Genomic DNA, 19,346 nt, shown 5'->3' with positions numbered 1-19,346 from the left:
TTTGTGGGAAAAGTTTTTCAGGCATGTACCTTCCATCATCTGTTAAGTGAATCCAAAATCTTGGATACTGTGTTGCAGCCATTACTCAAATGTATGCATTTGCTTTAATGTATCTCTTTGGAATTCTGTTTAGTCTTCGTTTTCAGAGCTGTCTTTCAGTATCCTTCAATATATGACAACTTAAAGATCAATATATCAGCACCCCAGTCAACTTCAGGAGAAAAGGAGATAAAAAATAACAGAACAGTTGCTCTTTCATCTTAGGTTCACATGTCCAAAAGATGCAAGCACCAAGGGAAAACTTCTTCTGCTAAATAAAACACCTTAACCAAAAATTATTAATGATGAATATTTGATTAAAGGTTCAGGCTTCTTTAGTAAAAGTGCTTTTAATCTGCTTATCTGATTTTAATGCAGCCAGATTTATTTATTAACATTCCAGGCCGGATGTCTTCAGCTGATGTCTAGATGAGACCTCATGTTTAAAAGTTTGTATATTGAGAAAAAAAAAAAAAAAAAGTCATGTTATGGGTCGTTTTTGCTTAATCTTTCACTCTTGTAGTGCAAAAAGCTAATAAACAAACAAACAAACAAACCACGTGATGTGTTATGAAAATCTAAATATCATTCATATGTATGTGTATACATATTAATATGTATTTGAATCAATATTATTAATGTACTAGCTATTATATTAATAATTTAGGAACATTGCGGCAATATATAAAAATAAAGGAAATAAAAATTTGGGTTATAGATTATAGTTTTTATAATTAGCTCAGTATAAAAACAGAAGAGATCTATGGAATGTCCACATTTAGATAGCCAAGTAGATTTGACATGTTTTCAGGTTAAAAAAGTGTTGAATGTAATTGCCTTTCAGACTTCTCTCTGTAACTATGCTTCTGTACTTTGTCATTATGAATCATTGCATTTAAGTAAATTGTTTCAGATTACATTGCCAAGATGCACAATTTTACGAGTTTAGTAAATGTCTTTTTTTTTCATGAAAATAAAATGATTAGAATTAATTTGGCCTTTAGATAAAATGTTCTGTAAAGGTCAGATGCCCCTGGGGGTTTATTGACCAGGTAGGGGGTCAATTAGCCCTATGCTTATTGTTTCCATTTTATTCTCATGCATAATAGCTGTTAGGTGATGCCTAATGATCCTCAACATGCTAAACTTACATGTAAATGTGTTACAGTTTATCAGTATATGGACATTGTTACATACTGGGGCTTCTTACCCATCTTCCCCTATTTAAACTTATATACATCAACATTACATAAGCACAGGGTTATTAAAGGCCATTTCCATATCAACAAACTCCAACAAAATCACAAAAATTGCACCACCTTGTGGTACTGTATATATATATATATTTTTTTTTTTTTTCAAAAGAAGCCTCTATATCAAACCAATGTTTGATATCAATGACATGGCCTATAAAAATGATTTAATATGTCATGCTTAATTAGGAAAGATATATTCATAGACCTATTTTAAAAGTTAGTGACAGCACATGAATCAGTTTTGATGGTCATGATCATCTCAAGCCAAAAATTCACACAAACCACTTCCAAAGGACATTCACAACTGCTTTATCCAGGAGCTTTTAACTACATTCAAGATCATAAGATCCAACTTGCCTGAAAAGATATTTAAATAACACAACTATCTTTTTGCTTATCTTACTTTAGAATTCAGGTTATCACACAAATTTAAGAGACCACTTAAGGATGACATGACTGGGGCTGGGGACCAAAACTTTATATATATATATATATATATATATATATATATATATATATATATATATATATATATATATATATATATATATATATATATATATATATATGTATGTATGTATATACTTTACTCAATTTGTCATATAATGCCTAATCAATCCAGTGCTGACTCATTGCTCAGTGCTCCGTTTGTGCAGATGACAACATTTATAGTTGCATTCCTAGCCTTTAAATATGTACACCTTTTTATTATTCTGCATTAGGAGTTTGTTTAATAGGTTTGTGATTACACAGTGCATGGCTTAATTAAACTAAATCACGATTAAACGATCTAGTTTTATATACCACCGAGTAACATTTCACAAGTAAGGTCACGGACTTTAATGTTTGAACATCCATTTGTCCTAGATGCACAGGTTAGCGTCTCCGTAATCAAACTACCTTGCCCTACTTCTGGACGGAGAACCGTATATACCTGAGCGCACCCATCGCCCCCTCCCACTCGAGCTCTCATTGCAGTAGGAGGGTCCATGTGCACACAGTGACGTCGCTACGCGAGTCTGTCTGAGTCCTCCGCTGTTTGTATTAGTCTTCAGTTGGGCGCCTTCAACAATCTAGTAGCAATGTGCGCGTAAACAGAAAACAAACGACAGGACGTCTCGGTGAAGTCGCTGATGACCGCTGAACGCGTAATGCGCTGTCGTTAAGGATCTCGCGTCATGCGCGCGGCAGTGTGCGGTGCGTTCAGCTGTCACAACTGAAACTAGTACATGCAAGCAGTCGCAACACTGGGAATACTTCTAAACACAACTTAACGCCACTGTTTGGTGTCATTCTCTCCGTTTTGTGCATTGGATTACTAATGACCAGCAGTAGAGATAACTGTCACAATTCGATGTCGTAATTACGGTAAGATGTCTTAATATTATTTTATCATTATATCGCTGGAGAACAGAGCGGTCCTCTATGTATGAGGTATTGCAAATGCAAAGCGTTTAAAACTTGTCTAAAACTTGCAAAATTGTGACAAGCGATGTTTCACATAACAGGACCCCTGTGCTGTGCATGAAGTGCATGCACTTTAAAGCAATTAAAAGAAAAGAAAAAAAACAGAAAGCAAGAACATCAACGATATAAATTACAACCGTGTATAATAATTCAATCAACAATGTATCATTTAGTAACATCCTTTGCGTAACATTGTAACATGTTTTGACGTTTTCTCGGCTAAACTAACTAAATCCTCGCAGCAGTCAGGATTTATGTAAGCGAATACTGTTTAAAGCATCGATATTGCAAGCGCTTTCCGTCAAATTTAGCCTACAACATGTTTTAAATAGTTATACCAAAGTTCTTCACGAGATATAAGCTTTATTATTTCGCGTAACGTTAACATCTCCTGTCTTTACTGTACGTGTGCAAGTAGTCAGAGCATCTAGAGTTGAGTGCAACTGAAGTTTATTCAGCCAGATGGGACTCAATAATTGCGAGTGATGTTCACATACAGTACGAACACTGGCGAATGAGATTTATTATTGTGAAAATGCATGCAAACCTCCCGCATATTTATTCCACATATTTAAGCATACTTGATTCACGTGACGTCATGTGATGAATAAAGTGCATCACAAGGATATTTAAACAGGGAATCTTTTGCAGAAGAAACAACTGCGTCACATTCATCATCCTGGAGGTCGCTGTGCAATGCAGCATGAAATTTCACGCATCCGAACCTACACGTAAAGTTGACTAAGTTTTTTACAGAATGTGCAAAGCGCAAGTTCGTAATTCAGACTTTTTTAAAGAATGTCGCAGAAATATTGTGGCTACAAAGCTTATAAATAAAAGACTGACCGAGCGACGGGACCAATCTGTGAGTGGCGTGATAAACTCTTGGCGACAGTGTGTCTACTTCTGTCCAGTGGTTGCACGCTAAAGTACGGTATCGTGGGAAGAAGACGATAGGGAGAAAAACAAAACAAAACAAACCGAAACCAACGACCCACGTCAAAGTTTAAAGCAGCACTGTCATCGCCATACGACTTTGTTTTTAAAAGTGCGATGCCTAATGAGCTATATGCTGCTGCAGAAGAACAGCTCAGTTCTAGTCTTAGTATAGATGGTGAAAGAAGTCTGTATGTACTGTACATGATTGACAGTTTAAACTCACAGCGGTTCTATTGCGTCTGCATCCCCTCCCCTAATGCTCGTGTGTGTGGTCGGTTTGCTTTCTCTTGGTGCTGTCAACAGTGTGGGAATTTTACTTGCCCCAAGCCATTAAAATAAATAAATAAAACCATTACATACGTGAAATTGAACAAATACACATTGCATTAAATCCTGCACCCTGTTTTCAGATTTAAACCAGTTCTTTTTGCATTGACGCCATCTCTGCTTTGTAAGTCTCAATCCACAGTTTTTTTTTTTTTGGAAGTCTGTTTAGGCTGCCAGCACCAAGATGAATTAATTACAGGGCATTTTGAAATTCAGAAGGTGCACACATTTGTCATTTTAGCATAACTAAATGTAACTGCTAAAATGAGTCCTTACATTGTATCGTTGCCATTTGAAGGACAGAAGGATTCACTTTTGTTAGATAAACATATATTCAAAGATAATGTACAGGAGATAAGTAATTTTATATCCTTCTACTTTTCATGAAATATAAAATACTACTGCTGATAATAATAATCCATAAACAAAGGATTAAAGAACAAAGAAATGACACATTCTATTATACACTATAATAAATACAAAAGATTATCACCAGTAATGAGACTGCCTGACAGTACAGTGCCATTAACTCTGTGAACATAATAGAACTGTATGTGCGTGGATGTACAGTATTTGAGGGCAGAGGCACATTTTTATGAACTTGACCTATTACCATCCCTCCTACATTTTTGTCTTTTAGCAGGTAAAGGACTTTTTATGGTGCAGACAGATAGCAGCTGAAGTTAGAGAGTGCGGCAAAGTAAAGCACAGGGATTTGCTTGGAAAAAAGTTACCTGCTAGGTCACAATTCATATTCAGTGAGAGGGCAAGTGAATTCCATGAAAACTACCTTGAATGTGGAGTACTGCTCCTGATGTCTGCAGAGGCAGTGCCATATGGAAGCAGATTAGACTCAATAACAATTCATGCAAAAGACATGATGCACACATGCGTATCCCAGTTCACATGCACAAAAAAATATATATTTACAAAAACCAATTCATGTGCACAAAATAAGAATATACATTCATAAAATACGTTTCACAAATGCAAAACACAATTCACAGATGTACAGCTGTATACAAAAATGCTGAATATTTAAAATTCACGAGTTCATCATGGACTGTGAATGTGTATTGCCTTGGATTTGCGTGTGCATTTTTGAGACTTTCCTGACAGCGAAATCTGAAGCCAATCAGATTTGAGCCTGTTGATTGACCAATCATAACCTACTGTGGGCATGCCTACCTGGATGTTACGTCATCAGCGCGAGACAACAGTTCAAGTCACGGCAGGGGATTGTTCAGTTGATCATTTCATTTCAGTTAACTAACCTTGTAAAGGTGTATTGTTTTATCTTTGCATGCTTAAACTTGGAAGTAAAATCAGTCGTTTAGACACATTCGTTAACATGACCAGTGTAAGCCAGCGGCTGCTATGAATACAGATAGTGTTGCCAAAAATGCAGCTGTCTTGTGTTAGCCACAATGTCCCATATATTGTCCAAAATGAAGAAAGAAATCTACACATTGCCCTGTTTTTGTTCAGCAACGGTGTGTGGCCAATGTTTAGCTCGCACTTAGCGCTGACCCTGCCCTCATCATCATAGCTTTATATAAAGATGAATAGACCTCACAAGAACTCAGTGTATGAATAACGGTGTGTTTGTACTTACCATTTGTGAAACAGTGTTTAATTATACATACCAATTGTTTTCCTTGCATTTTTCAAGATTTAAACACTTTGGCACAACATCTGGATTAGTTATAGGCCTCTTCCTTCACATTAATCTTTATCTAATTTATGAACTTTACCTTTATGTCTTCACTGCTTAATGTAATCAACATTTATTTACTTATATTTTCACATTATATTACTTTGATTAACCATTACAAGTTGTCTCTGCAATTTGAACATCATCAGCCTCACAGTTCTGAAATAAATAGTATTTGCAGCATAAACAGACTAAAATGAAATGTACATGGTTTCCAATGTGTGCATGTTATTACATACATCATCATCAGCTGAATGCGTGTCATCAAAAGACTATACACAAGACAAGCTCTGCTGTGACAGCTCTTTCATGTCCTCAATAAACAAAAACACAAGAGACTGCTTGAAAAATATCCAAAAACTATATTTTCATAATCGTCTATTTATTCACGACATGTCCCATCAGTCAAAACCTTATTTTATGAATCTAATATCTTAATTTGGTATAGTATCCACGTGAATAATGATTATTTATTAAATAAACATAAGAATCGATCGATATTAAATCATAACACACTCTGGAAACTAAACGACCGATTTTACTTCCAAGTTTTAAGAAAGCATGCAAAGATAAAACAATACACCTTTACAAGGCTAGTTACCTGAAATGAAACAATCAACTACACAAAACTCTACTCTGCTGAACTATGACTTGAACCGTGGTCTCGGGCTGATGACGTAACATCCAGGTAGGCACGCCCTCAGCGGGTTATGATTGGTCGATCGCCATGCTCAAATCTGATTTGCTAAAGAGTATGAGTGTCCCGCATGGGAAGAGTTCGTTGCCAGGAAAGTCTCAAAAATGCACACACAAATCCAGGGCGATTCAAACATTCACAGTCCATGATGAACACATGAATTTTAAATATTAAAATTTTTTGTACACAGTTGAACGTCTGTGAATTGGGTTTTGCATTTGTGAAATGTATTTGAATATTTAAGTATGAATATTCTTATTTTGTGCAAGTGAATTGTTTTTTGTGAATATATATATATATATATATATATATATATATATATATTTTTTTTTTTTTTTCGTGCACATGAATTGGGTTTCATGCATGTGAATTGGGATACGCATGTGTGCGTTGTGTCTGAATTATTATTGAGTCTAATCTGCTTCCATAGTGCCAGGATCCAGCACTGCTCAAAGCAAAGACTTTCACAGTTAATTTACAAATTTGGTAATTTATAGTGGATTCACATATCATAGTTGTAAAAAAAATTATAATAATAAATAATATACAAAAAAGTGTGGTAAGATGTTTTAAAGCCCAACAAAACATATAAATAAATGATACATTTCTTTGTAATAACAAAACGGAAATAAGTATATCTGTAATGAATTTTCAGAAATAGACAAATGAAACCAGTAATGAATAATAATTATGTTTGCACTTTGGTTTGACAGTCAGAGTAATGAAATTTATTCTCTAATTTATTGGTCCATTAGGTTTATCAAATGATCCAGGTATGGAGACTAAAAGATACCAAAGTTACTGCGAAGGGGCAAATGCAGAAAACAAATGGGCACAGATGCCGAATAACATGGAGTATTGCAGTTCTGCCGAAGAGAATTTGACAAACAGCGATGTGCTCATGGATATTGTTAACTCGAGCAATGCCCCTAACATGCCGTCTGCCTGCAAGGACAACAACTTTAAAACTACAGAGACAACAATGCTTAGAGTTAATCAGAATCAACCGTTACCTTTTCCTTCCTTCAAAAACTCCTTCCACAACCGCAAGTCGGAAACAGACTCAAAGGAGCTCTCCAAAACAGTTGCTGAGTCTATGGGCTTGTACATGAATTCTGCCAGGGAGGCAGAGTTTAGCTTTGCCCAACAAGGTACTGCAGGAGGGCAGGGTAGCCCGGAGAAACTGTATCCTCTTTGTGGGAGAGCAATTGAAGACAGCCAGTCCAAAAAGACTGGGAGTCCAAAGATGAAAGCTCCCCCAACTTCATTCCCACCTGGAGCACAGCTACCCAATGGTGGCCCTCAGGAGTGCGGTGTGGTCTCTGCCTCAGTGCCCTTTGCACTGGCCACTGCTCTTTCGTGCAGCACTGATGGGTCTGGACCCATGTCTAGTCCTACTGGACACAACATGGTGTCATCCACTACCAGCCCCACCTTTTTTGACTCTGATTGTCCTTCGCTGGCTTCTGCCCGCAAAAACTTGACCCAAGGTCAACACACCAGTCCCAACACCTGTAGCCCTGTAAAGTCCAGCATGGTGGGGTCACCTCCACTGGCCAGTCCACTCAGTGTTATAAAGTCTCCAGTTTCCAGCCCTCATAGCATAGGTAGCGTGAGCTCACCGCTTTCCTGTAACACCAACATGAGATCATCCGTCTCAAGCCCAACAACATATGGAGGCAATACCTCTAATATTAGACCATCCATCTCCAGTCCACCCACCGTTGGCAGCATGACCATGTCCAGTCCCAGGAACTCATCCAGGGGCTTCTCGGTCTCTAGCCCTCCCAGTGGATTGGGCCTTGTTCAAAATGATGTCAACAGTCCTGAGAGCCGAGAGCACGACTTCAAGGCATTCGAATTCCCGAAGGTAGAAAATGTGGATGGGGAAATATTTAACATCGGCTTGGATGCTATGGGAGTGGCCAAATATATAAAAAACGAACCTGGCACTGATTACAGGAGTTTGTGCCTAGGCAGCAGCAAGAGCTCCATGCCACATTCTCCTTTCATAACTCACATTAAAACAGAGCCGAACAGAGAGGTGACTTGTTCGAACCTCCAGTTTGTAGAGCCGCAGCACTCTCTAAGCTGCTTTCCTTCTACAGAGACCACATACTTGTCTTTGAGGGATAATATTGACGAATATAGTCTTTCTGGGATCTTGGGACCTCCTGTTTCGTCTCTGAATGGCAACTATGAACCTGGTGTGTTTCCTAATAATGGCCTGCCTAAGGGGATTAAACAGGAAACCAATGATGGCAGCTATTACCAAGAGAATAATAATGTGCCCACGTCGGCTATTGTTGGCGTTAATTCAGGTGGACATTCATTTCATTACCAGATCGGAGCGCAAGGAACAATGTCGTTTTCACGCCACAATCTGAGGGACCAGACGAACCCCTTGTTGAATCTAATTTCTCCAGTTACTGGATTAATGGAGACGTGGAAAACTCGCCCAGGCCTGTCACAGGGGCCTCTCTCTGCCAGAGGGGATGGCTATCCAGGCTCTGTCTGCCTTACAGAAAACTTGGAAAGGTAAGACACACGCAGGGAGTTTTTATTAATGTGTTGTAGTGTTGTTTTATACTCAAAAACGTGAGAATTAAACAAATGTCACAAACACTATGGAGACAGTTCACTAAAATTAGGCTAAATCAATTGTATTTGTCTGGAAGCTCCCAGTCAATATGATTAACTGACAGACAAATGGCTTGCCTTCGAAACATCCTCTCCACTCTATTGGGAAGGATTTACCGCTTTTGTGGTACATTAAATCTACACTTAAAATTGAAGTTGACCAGCACATGATCTCAACCCAACACTGCAGGGCATTCACTCTACTAAGCTCCACTATAGGAGAGAAGCAAAGTTCCCTTCTTATCAGAACTTTGTCTGGGTCTGTGAACATGAACATAACTTATTGTGTTGTTATCAGAAGGCCTTGGAAGATCTTGTGCAAAGAAATACGTCTTGTTATTTAGTCTAGTCATTTATGCACCAGCGTCATACATAATTAATGGTAGGTCAAGTACCTTTCTCTCCGAAACAATGATAAACAAGCAGTTTTTATGAAAGGCTTTTAAACAAACAATGGGGGGGATAGAAGAAGACAGCGAGTTGCTTAATTAATCATTTGAGACAAGAAGCTGATTATTTCTAAAGCAGTGCTTCAGTGTAGAATTAACATGAGGACGCAACTTTTTTTGTGACCTTGTCCACTTTAGCCACTGCCATGTGAACACTGAATCAACTGCAGTGGGCCTTAGGAAATCCTCGCCAGTTACTGAAGTCATAAATGTTTGCTTACCAGACTATAAATTATACGGTTGCATAATTTCTTTAACAAGCTTGCAAAGTGCAGGAAGCCCTAAACAGTTCTATAAAGCATATCCCATCTGACAGTCAAAACTTTTATAAGAGTCAGATGTTTGCAGAGTTAACTGAGTGATATTCAGAATGTGTTCTTTTGATGCTATTCTGAGACAAGGCAATTACAGCTAGCCGAGCTCTAGCAGTATAGCTAATGATTTTCACCCCATCCCAGATGTCCTCTGAAACAGTCAGCCAAGCACTCATTCAAAATAGTGTCTTTTTTACCACCCTAATGATATCAGGAAATAATGTAACGGTAAGTTGGCTAACAAGAGAGCGTAAATATGTCAGTTGTCTCTAGGTTTGTAGCTTTGTCATGTATTTTTTGGCTAAAGAGTTATAGTGAGTCTGCCTTGAATATGTCATTTAAGCAGACCTTTGAAAATAAAAAATCTGTTTACTTAAGAGAGTGGATTCAAGCTGAGCCCACCACTGTAGCACCATCTATTATGAAGCAGTCCTTTCTGACTGGCTACTAGGCTACAGTGAATTATTTAAGTTTATGATTGGCGTAGCATTACATAGCACTGTTATTTAATTGTTAATGTTTTGTACAGTTCTTTTTGGATAAGAGGTTATAAGGAATGTGGTCAAGCAGGCATCCTATTCAAATACTTATTTCTTTAAAGGATTTATTTAAGGTTCAATTTTGAACTAAAAAGGTATTTTTAACAGCGTTTCTTTTTTAAATCTAGGTTAATGTTCATTTAAAAATGTACTATTTATACATAAGATATTTTTAAGTAGTATATTTATTATTGTTAATTTTTAATTGTTCATATTAAGTGAGTAATTTCAAATTTACTAATTTTAATTTATTCATCTTGAAATGTTAATATTAACCAAGATTAATAAATGCTGTAGAAGTATTTTTTTTCTTGCCTTATGAAATATTGTGAAATGTTATTATAATTTAAAATAACTGTTTTCGATTTCAGTATATTTTAAGATTTATTCCTGTGATGCAAAGCTGAATTTTCAGCATTGTAACTCCAGTCTTCAGTGTCACATGGTTTTTCAGAAAGCATTCTAATATGCTCATTTGGTGTTTCAGAAACATTTCAACTATCAATGTTTTTGTAGAAACCACGAAACATTGATAAATTCAAAAACAACATGTATTTGAAATAGAATTCTTGTTTTTGTAACTTTATAATTGTCTTTACTGTCACTTTTGATCAATTTAATGCATCAACGCTAAATAAGGTATTAATTAAAAAAATAATAATAATAATTATTGATCCCAAACTTTTAACCGTAGCCTATATATATATATATATATATATATATATATATATATATATATATATTATATATATATATATATATACACACACAATCATGTAAACAAGTTGACAAGGGTTATCTATGATCAAGAGAAATTCATTTTTATTTTTACCCAGAACCTCGACACTCATAATAATTTGCCTTTGGGGCACTGCAAAATTCTGATGTTCTCGCTATCTTCCGCTCTCTCTCTTTCTCAATGGTTCTATGCTGTCACCGAGTTTAAATCAATAACCATGACTGAGTGACAGAAGCGGAAGGCGGTAGGAGAGGCGCTGATCTAAAACATTCTTTTTCCATTTGTAACTGAAAGGTTAATATTCAGGTTCTAGGAGGATGTCAGTCAGGTAAGAGTAAAAAGGACTACAAATATAGATAACAAGCTATGAAAGTTACAATGATACAGCAATTTACTTTGAAGGCAACCTATATAGTGGGAGTCACATCGCTGCTGACAGGATCAAAGTCACCCTCATCCTAATGAGATCCAGAATGTCAGAGTAGATGACAGTCAGAGGTGGGATGGCTCACTGCCACGTCGGCCCCAGCTGGCCCTCAACATCACACATAACGCCTGGTCAGTCAATATCTCTGTATGTTTCCACTCTTTTCTTTTGTTTACTCTGTCTTTCTCTAATGTTTCTTTTTTTTATGTTGCCTCCTTCATAAGCCATTAGGTTTGTCATAGGAGTCCTTTGGCATACAGAGATCTTTGATATCAGCATTAACTATAAGCCATTATTGAATCAATTACATGTTATAACTCAGAAAAAAGTAAGAAAGAGAAAAGCAAGTGAGAAAATGACACAGGCAGTAAAGTGTGGGTGGGGAGAGAAAAAATGTTTGGTGCCTTCAAGCTGTGCATGGTAGTGTAAGGGAAATCTCTTCTTGCCTTTGTTTTTTCTCTTTCATACACTGAGGAAAAAGTGCTGCCAAAATGGTAACCTGCAGTGATGCGTCCGTTACAACTTTTTGAACCACTCTGAATGTAATTATTGCTAAAGAATATAGTTATAAAGTAGAAATGACAGAATTAGTGAAAAACATTTTTTACAATTTAGTTAAGACTGGTAACCAGTAGAATGCATTTTATTAAAATGCTAAGTGAAAGAATAAGCCATTTGTTGTTTGAATACAATAAGGAAGATTGACAATGATTATTAACTGAGAGGAATGGAAATCCCTTTTTAACCAAAATTATGCAATTGAGTGATGCGACATAGCAATGGGCAGCAGGTCACACCACTAGCAATGACATTTTCATTGAGTTTCAAACTACACTTACCCAGAGCAGCAGAACAGAATGAGAAAAAGCCATTTACATAGGACACTCACACATATAATTCACTGTATTTATTATTTATTAGTAGTACATTATTATTACTCTAAAAAACTTGGTTTAGCTTTGGATGTTGTGTGCAGAATTTTATGCATGCAGTTTTGTATGACGGCTGCAGACAAGCTGAAATTAGGCGGAAGCACAGACTTTATACAATATTGCATAGTCATAAAAAAGAATAAATTAATAAATAGATACCCACTACATTGTCAAGAAATATGGGCTACTTTAAACTGAAGGAGCATGATAAAACTATAAAACCCTATAGCATGTTGGGTCTAAAGTCTTAAGAATGTATGTCTTAATAATATATGGAATAAATATACTTTATACAGCAAAATTCCATATGGCTGGACTGAGTAAGCCAGAGGAGGCATGTTAAGGAAGCAGCAGTGCAGGAGGAAGAGAGGTCTTTGCTCTGGAGTTTGGCCAACTCTTAATGTTCCTCCAGCAGATGAAAGGGCATATCCCTGTGAGAGCACTAATGAGCTCTTAATTGTATGTTCTTCTACAAAATTAATGGCCAGCGTAAATTTGATAAATTTGGACGTGGTAAGATACTAATATACCAATTAAATCCCAACCTCACAAAATCTGGCCCTCTGTATGATGGGCTGCAGACAGGGGCAACACCTCTGTTCATTTGTGACGGGAAGCAGAAGTGGGAAATGTAAGTGAGAAGTGTGGGGAGTATGGAGAGACTTTCCTCTGGGTTCTGCACAAAGTGATGGGAACTATTTAATTGCTTATTTGGGAGTAACAAATGTCTGTTGAGATCAATATTGCTTTGCAATTGTACCTGTCAATATAATCCCAAACCTTATAATACTTAATTGTGCAGGAAGTCATTATGAGTTCCTGTGGCTCCCAGGAAATCACTTCAGCCACCTGTTCACCACTTATTAAACACTTCCCTAACTTTTAAAAAAGTTTTAAAGTTATTTTTTTTTTAAGAGTTAGTTTACCCAAAAATGAAAATTATGTGATCATTTGCTCACCCTCATGTCATTCCAAACCTGTATGACTTCATTTCTTCCAAGGAACACAACAGATGATATTTCAAGAAATGTCTATACAATGGAATTCAGTGGTAACTGAATTCAGTGGTTCTGTGTTTCACAGAAGAAATACATTTGTACAGGTTTATATTGACATGAGTAATAATAACATTTTATTTTTGGTTGCGCTATCTCTTTAAGCATGGTACAGTAAAGGGTTAACCTAGTGTGCTAAGTAGCCTAATCTCCTAAATGTGGTTGAATAAAACATAATTAATCCAGCGGTACCAAAAAAAATGCAGTCCACAGATGCATTAATATGACGCAGAAAATGTTTTGGAGTACGGATTTAGAGTAGTAAGTTTGCAGGCAGTTTTTTATGATATACATCAACTATATTTCAAATGAAATATTAATCACAAAGTCTGATGTACTTTAAAATATTTAATACAAACAGATTGTAAATATTGAATGCTTTTGGCTTGTTGTCTCTGTTTTTCGATGATAGTGTATCACGATGTGTGATGACATGTAGAAAATTATGAGTTCGTTGCCTAATTACTTCAATTGATTGCCAATAGCAAATTAATAGTTGGGCTATTGCAAAGGGTGTTAAATTCTCTTGAATCCAACACACACACACACAAGCTCACACAAGTATGCTTTGCACTTTATTAAAAGTGCAGCTACTGTATGCTTGGGATTCTGAGTTTGTAATGGGTGTCCTCATTTGAACTTCTTCCTCAAACAGTATTTGTTGATGCTGGGCCAGATTCTTTCAAGGTAGTCCTGGCATATCTACCCACATTACACCAGTACCAATCCTTCATACTGATTAAGATCTCTATTATTTACTAGCATGTGGCCTAGCCACACAATAAATAATACATCAAACCCTTGGAAAAATTTATGACAGTAAGATGTAAATCATTTGTATCTATCACCCTAACTAAGAAGTCTCTATATATAAGTGACTATAATTTATTGTGTAAACATTTTATACGGACATCTAGGCAGATGGACCATTGTACTGAAATTGACTATTTAAGTCTGATCTGTAATGTGTGTGAGTCAGTTCCAAAAATGTACGAATATGATCTGAGATACGAATTCAGAAGCGTGATTGTTCCTCATAAGGATTCAGTAGAGAATACAAACAAATTCTTTCAAGCAGTGAGTTGCAAGCAGACTGAGACTTCACAAACAATCCAGAGTGTTATTTGAATGCATTCTTTGATTCATTTGAATCAAAAGCGCTGCATAGGCAGGTCATGTGACCTCTGATACTTCTCACGGAGAGTCACAGCGCTGCTGTTTTCTGCTGTTAGCTGTGCATGACTGCACAAACAAAAGAGTAACTTGATCATTCATGTCAAATTGTAGGTTGCTTAAGTTGTAGAAAATAAGCTTAAGCATGGTCAAAAGAGGCTTAAGTTTGGGGATGAAAACAGGTCGATCAGGCATGTGATTTGGATTGATTGACAAAATTCGGAAGCCGTTAATCAAACAGCACTTTGACTTTGAATGATCATTTTTCAGCTTGAGCTCTTGAAATGTGGGTCAAGCTCAATTAAAAGGAGGAAGCAAGGAGCAAGAATACTTTGTAAGTGCATTTTACATTGCTACACTCACACTTTAGTATGCTTGATAAATCTTTCAAAATCTTTCACTGTGGCATCAGACGTGACCTGTAGAAAGTAAACTTAGATCCCCCACCTCCCTCTGATCTCATTTGTGGGAAACAAACACAAGTTCCGTTGGGCTTTGTTGGGTCTTGAGTTGCGCCCATAAAAATGAAAAGCCTTTTGATGTGACTGAGCTGTAAGTCACTGGGTTCACAAATAAGCGTTGCATGCCCTGGAGACAGCCAGTGACACACAGAACCAGCAGGTAAAAAGACACGGGAAGGTGTCAGATGGCACTTTATAGAAAAGACACTATATCAAGTGTACACATCGGCAGTGCAGCCTCAAATACAAGAGTAAACCTCAGCAGGAGGTTCAGAGGCTTCTATTACAGGAAAGAAAAATTGTATGTGGGGTTAAAACAGCAACATGTGAATCTATACAGGTATTAAACAGTTTTAAGAGAGCCTGTTTCAATAAGGAAATAGTAAGGAAACTGGAACTTTATACCTCACAATTGCAGTTTTATTTCTCGTACTGTAGCTTGCAACCTGCCAATTGTGACCTTACCTTACAATATGACTTGATATCTCACTCTTGCAACATTATTTCGCAGTTGTCAGTTAATTTCTTGTAATGTAATTATATCTTGCAATCGCGAAATTATTTCTCACAATTACGACTTTATATCACACATTGCAATTTAATATTTTAGTATGACTTTATATTGCAAAGTGTGACTTTATTTCTTATTTTAAAGAGTTAACAACTTTATTTGTCGTAATGTAACCATACCTCGAAAATACACATTTATTTGTCATGTTTACAACTTTGTCACGTACTGTAACCTACTGTACATCACACACAACTGCAACTTTTATATTTCACAATATGACTTTTTTCTAATCTTAAACAGTTGCTACTGTATTTTTTTAATGTAACTAAATCTCACAATTGCAAATTCATCTTTCATGATTACGACTTTATTTCACACAACTGAAACCCAGTGTATATATCACAATTGCAACTTTGACTTTATTTTTTTATTTAAAACAACTGTGACTATATTTCTTATAATGTAACTATATCTCATGATTACGACTTTATTTCACACAATTTCAAACCACTGTATATTTCACAACATGACTTATTTATTATTTTAAACAATTTTATTTTTAACCCTGAGGTAGTAAATGGCCTCCATGCAATTTGGAATATCATATTTAAAATAATCAGATAATAATTAAAACAAATAAATATGAAGAATGAATGAAGATGAATAACATACATATAGTTATGACTGTACATGGTTTAAAGTAGGTCTCAACATCTCAATAGGGATTTCTGTCTATGGCAATTGTTTTGAACACTAACACCTGTATTTTGAACCTCATACTCGTGAGTGTATTCAGAGCCTGTGGCTATGTTGTGTTGTTTCTGCACACCTGATACACAGCTTTGAGGCTGCCCGGGGCTGAGTATGCCAAACCTCCACATTTCACCACACTGTACTTGGGCCAAGTTCATATTCTGTTTACTGCCTGCCTTTGTTTCTACTGTCATCAGTAATTTAGGGACAGGCACTCTGTCTTTTATGTGAGATTTGTATTTGCCTAATCAAAGAGAGGGAGACGTGTGGCGGTTTGTTTTGTCTTAAGGAAATTAAGCAGCCAGTCTCTTGTGCCCTTGCAGAATGGAATGTTCTAGATATAAAACCCTTGTTTGAATAAAGAAAAGTAGGAGCATTGGAGAACAACTCTGGAAAAAAAGAGACCACAGTGTGTGATTTAAAAAAAAAACAGCAGTTCAAAACTCCTGACCTGTTAGGGAGGGAAAGTCTTTGCTGGTAATACCTTGCTTATGACTACATCTTCAAATGGAGAATTTCATTCTTGTTGTGTGACAGTAAAGTAATATTTAGGACCATTCAGCTTTTGCATGGATTGCAAATTCTTGTATTTACTTAGCATACATAGTGCACACATACAAATAAGCCTTTAAAGGGATATTTCAGGTAACACTTGAGTACATGGACCAATTATCACTATTAAGTAGTTGCTTATTAACATGTCTGTTTTTAGTATTTGGTTTTTTTATTAATACTTATAAAGCACATATTCTGCATGACCATATTCTACATCCCTAATCCTACCCAATACCTAAATTTAACAACTACTTTACTAGCTATTAATAAGCAGCAAATTAGGAGTTTATTGAGCCAAAAGTCACAGTAAATGGTTTGTTGATAGTGAGAACTGGACCATAAAATAAAGTATTTGACCCTGTCATAATTTATTCATTACTGTGCAGTTTTAGACATGTATGACTTTCTTCGGCAGGACATGAAAGATATTTTGTAGAATGTTTTTGTTCATACAATGAAAGTCAGTGGAGTTCAAAACAACACTTTGACCCACACTGACTTTTATTGTATTAACTTATATATCCGAATGTCTTTTTATTTGTTACACAAAGAAATTCATAAAGGTTATGTACTACATGACAGAGAGTAAATGCTGACAGAATATTCATTTCTGGGTAAACTATACCTTTAATATGATACTCAGATACCAGGTGTTTTAATCGATCATGCAGATACTTCCGTCATTAAAAAAAGCCTACAAGGACAGAATATTCCACAGCTTAATATTTGATATTTAAAAACATACCCATATGGCAATGCAATATGACATATTGTCCTATATTACCATGTTACCTATAAGGAGATATATCATTTTCACATATGTGCATTCTCTGAGCAGATGTATATGTTTATAACATATATAACATCCCCACAGTAAAATTTGTGTATGTTAATATCTATATGATGATTTTTATATAGTACTGTATGATTTTTATATAGCAACCATAAATGTCAACAATATATATTTTATTTATATATGCAACTTTATTAAAACAACATATACACAACACAAAAAATCTGCATGTTTATATATGTTTTTGTAATAATTTTTTGTAATTTCATTATATATTATTAACATATACTGACCAGTTTTAGAATTACATGTTGTACGTACAGTGCATGGAATATACTATATGTCCATATGTATCTACATAGGCTAGATATATATGTTAATATATGAAATTGTTCCAATTTCTAAGATGTTTTTGTTCATATTACAATATGTTTCATATATGGAAATGTAATATATGTACATGTATTACATTTGAGCATGAGTATAGACAGCACTACATCAGAAACGTCTGTTTCATACAATTACCACTGGTTATAAATAGGAAAGTTTTTACCACCCAGGCTGCAGTAATGACCTAGATTTCCTCGTTTGTTCTGTAAAGCAATAGCAAGGCCAATGGGGTAATTGTTGGGTCAAATCCCCACCAATGTTCATCAGCCTACTTTAAACGATTGGGCGGTTAGGGACAAAAAGTGCTGCTTTTACAGCAATTCACGGTGTCCAGCCTCCCCATTAACCCACTTTATTGATGTCACAAGTCATCTGAATAATGCTTTTTGTATTCCCACAGCCAGCATGTTCTACTCGCCTGCACTTTGTTGCAAAGCCCTGTTTGGCAAAGCTAAAGTCTTTTGAGAAGTAGAAGGAACTCTGTTCAAGTTGTTATTGACATGTTTAACATGCCTCAAATGCTTCCTCCATTCCGATATTTAAAAAGCATGCACCAGGTTTTTGGAATGTGTGTCAGGGTGGTTTATGAGCGCTAAAACCATTCTTCATGTCTGTTTGCCAGTACACATGGGGGAATGGTTGGGTTGGATCCATCTTTAATGTACAGTAGAAATAAAGTAATAAAGTATGTCATCATTTACTCATTTATTCTCATGTTGTTTCAAACCTGTATTACTTTTTTTTTCTATGAAACTATTTTTTAGAAGAATATCCTTGCTGTTCTTTTCGAAATGCAGGTGAATTAATGATAAAAACCACAAAAACAGCATGAAGGTATTGTACATGTAGGCCATATGATTCATGCACTATATTTCAAGTATTCTAAAGTTATATAATAGCTTTCAGTTGTTATTCACTGCCAATCTTCGACTCCAGTGGTCTGTTAACTATTGCAACCGAACCATTGTGTCAGTGGATTAAAGAATCAGATCAGTTTGATTCATGAGCGACTCATTCAGACTTGTTTTGATTCATCGAGAAGATTTGTTAATCTTGTAAATTAACCAGACATCGCTACTTCTCTTATTAACTTTTATTAACATACCAAGAAGAAGAGCTGGATAGAGGGCAAATGTCAAGATTTATAGTAAACAGCAATTTAAATGTTGGTCTGTT

At 36.0% G+C, this 19,346-nt stretch overlaps 1 protein-coding gene across 2 annotated transcripts in view; it reads left to right on the top strand.

The window, feature by feature from the left end:
• Positions 1–2,266: 2,266 nt before the first annotated feature.
• Positions 2,267–19,346, top strand: part of nr3c2 (nuclear receptor subfamily 3, group C, member 2) — a 71,931-nt gene continuing 54,851 nt past the window's right edge. The window contains exons 1-2 of one of the 2 annotated variants that reach the window (XM_042716515.1): positions 2,267–2,492; positions 7,195–8,977. In XM_042716515.1, the coding sequence (XP_042572449.1) occupies positions 2,474–2,492; positions 7,195–8,977 (1,802 nt within the window). In that variant the 5' untranslated portion in view covers positions 2,267–2,473. Of the gene's footprint in view, positions 2,664–7,194; positions 8,978–19,346 lie in introns of both variants that reach the window. The other variant, XM_042716516.1, reaches the window with a different exon arrangement.

The sequence above is a fragment of the Cyprinus carpio genome, chromosome B1 (assembly GCF_018340385.1).
Source record: "Cyprinus carpio isolate SPL01 chromosome B1, ASM1834038v1, whole genome shotgun sequence".
In the NCBI taxonomy this organism is placed as follows: Eukaryota; Metazoa; Chordata; class Actinopteri; order Cypriniformes; family Cyprinidae; genus Cyprinus; species Cyprinus carpio.
This window is presented reverse-complemented; position numbering and strand designations above follow the sequence as displayed.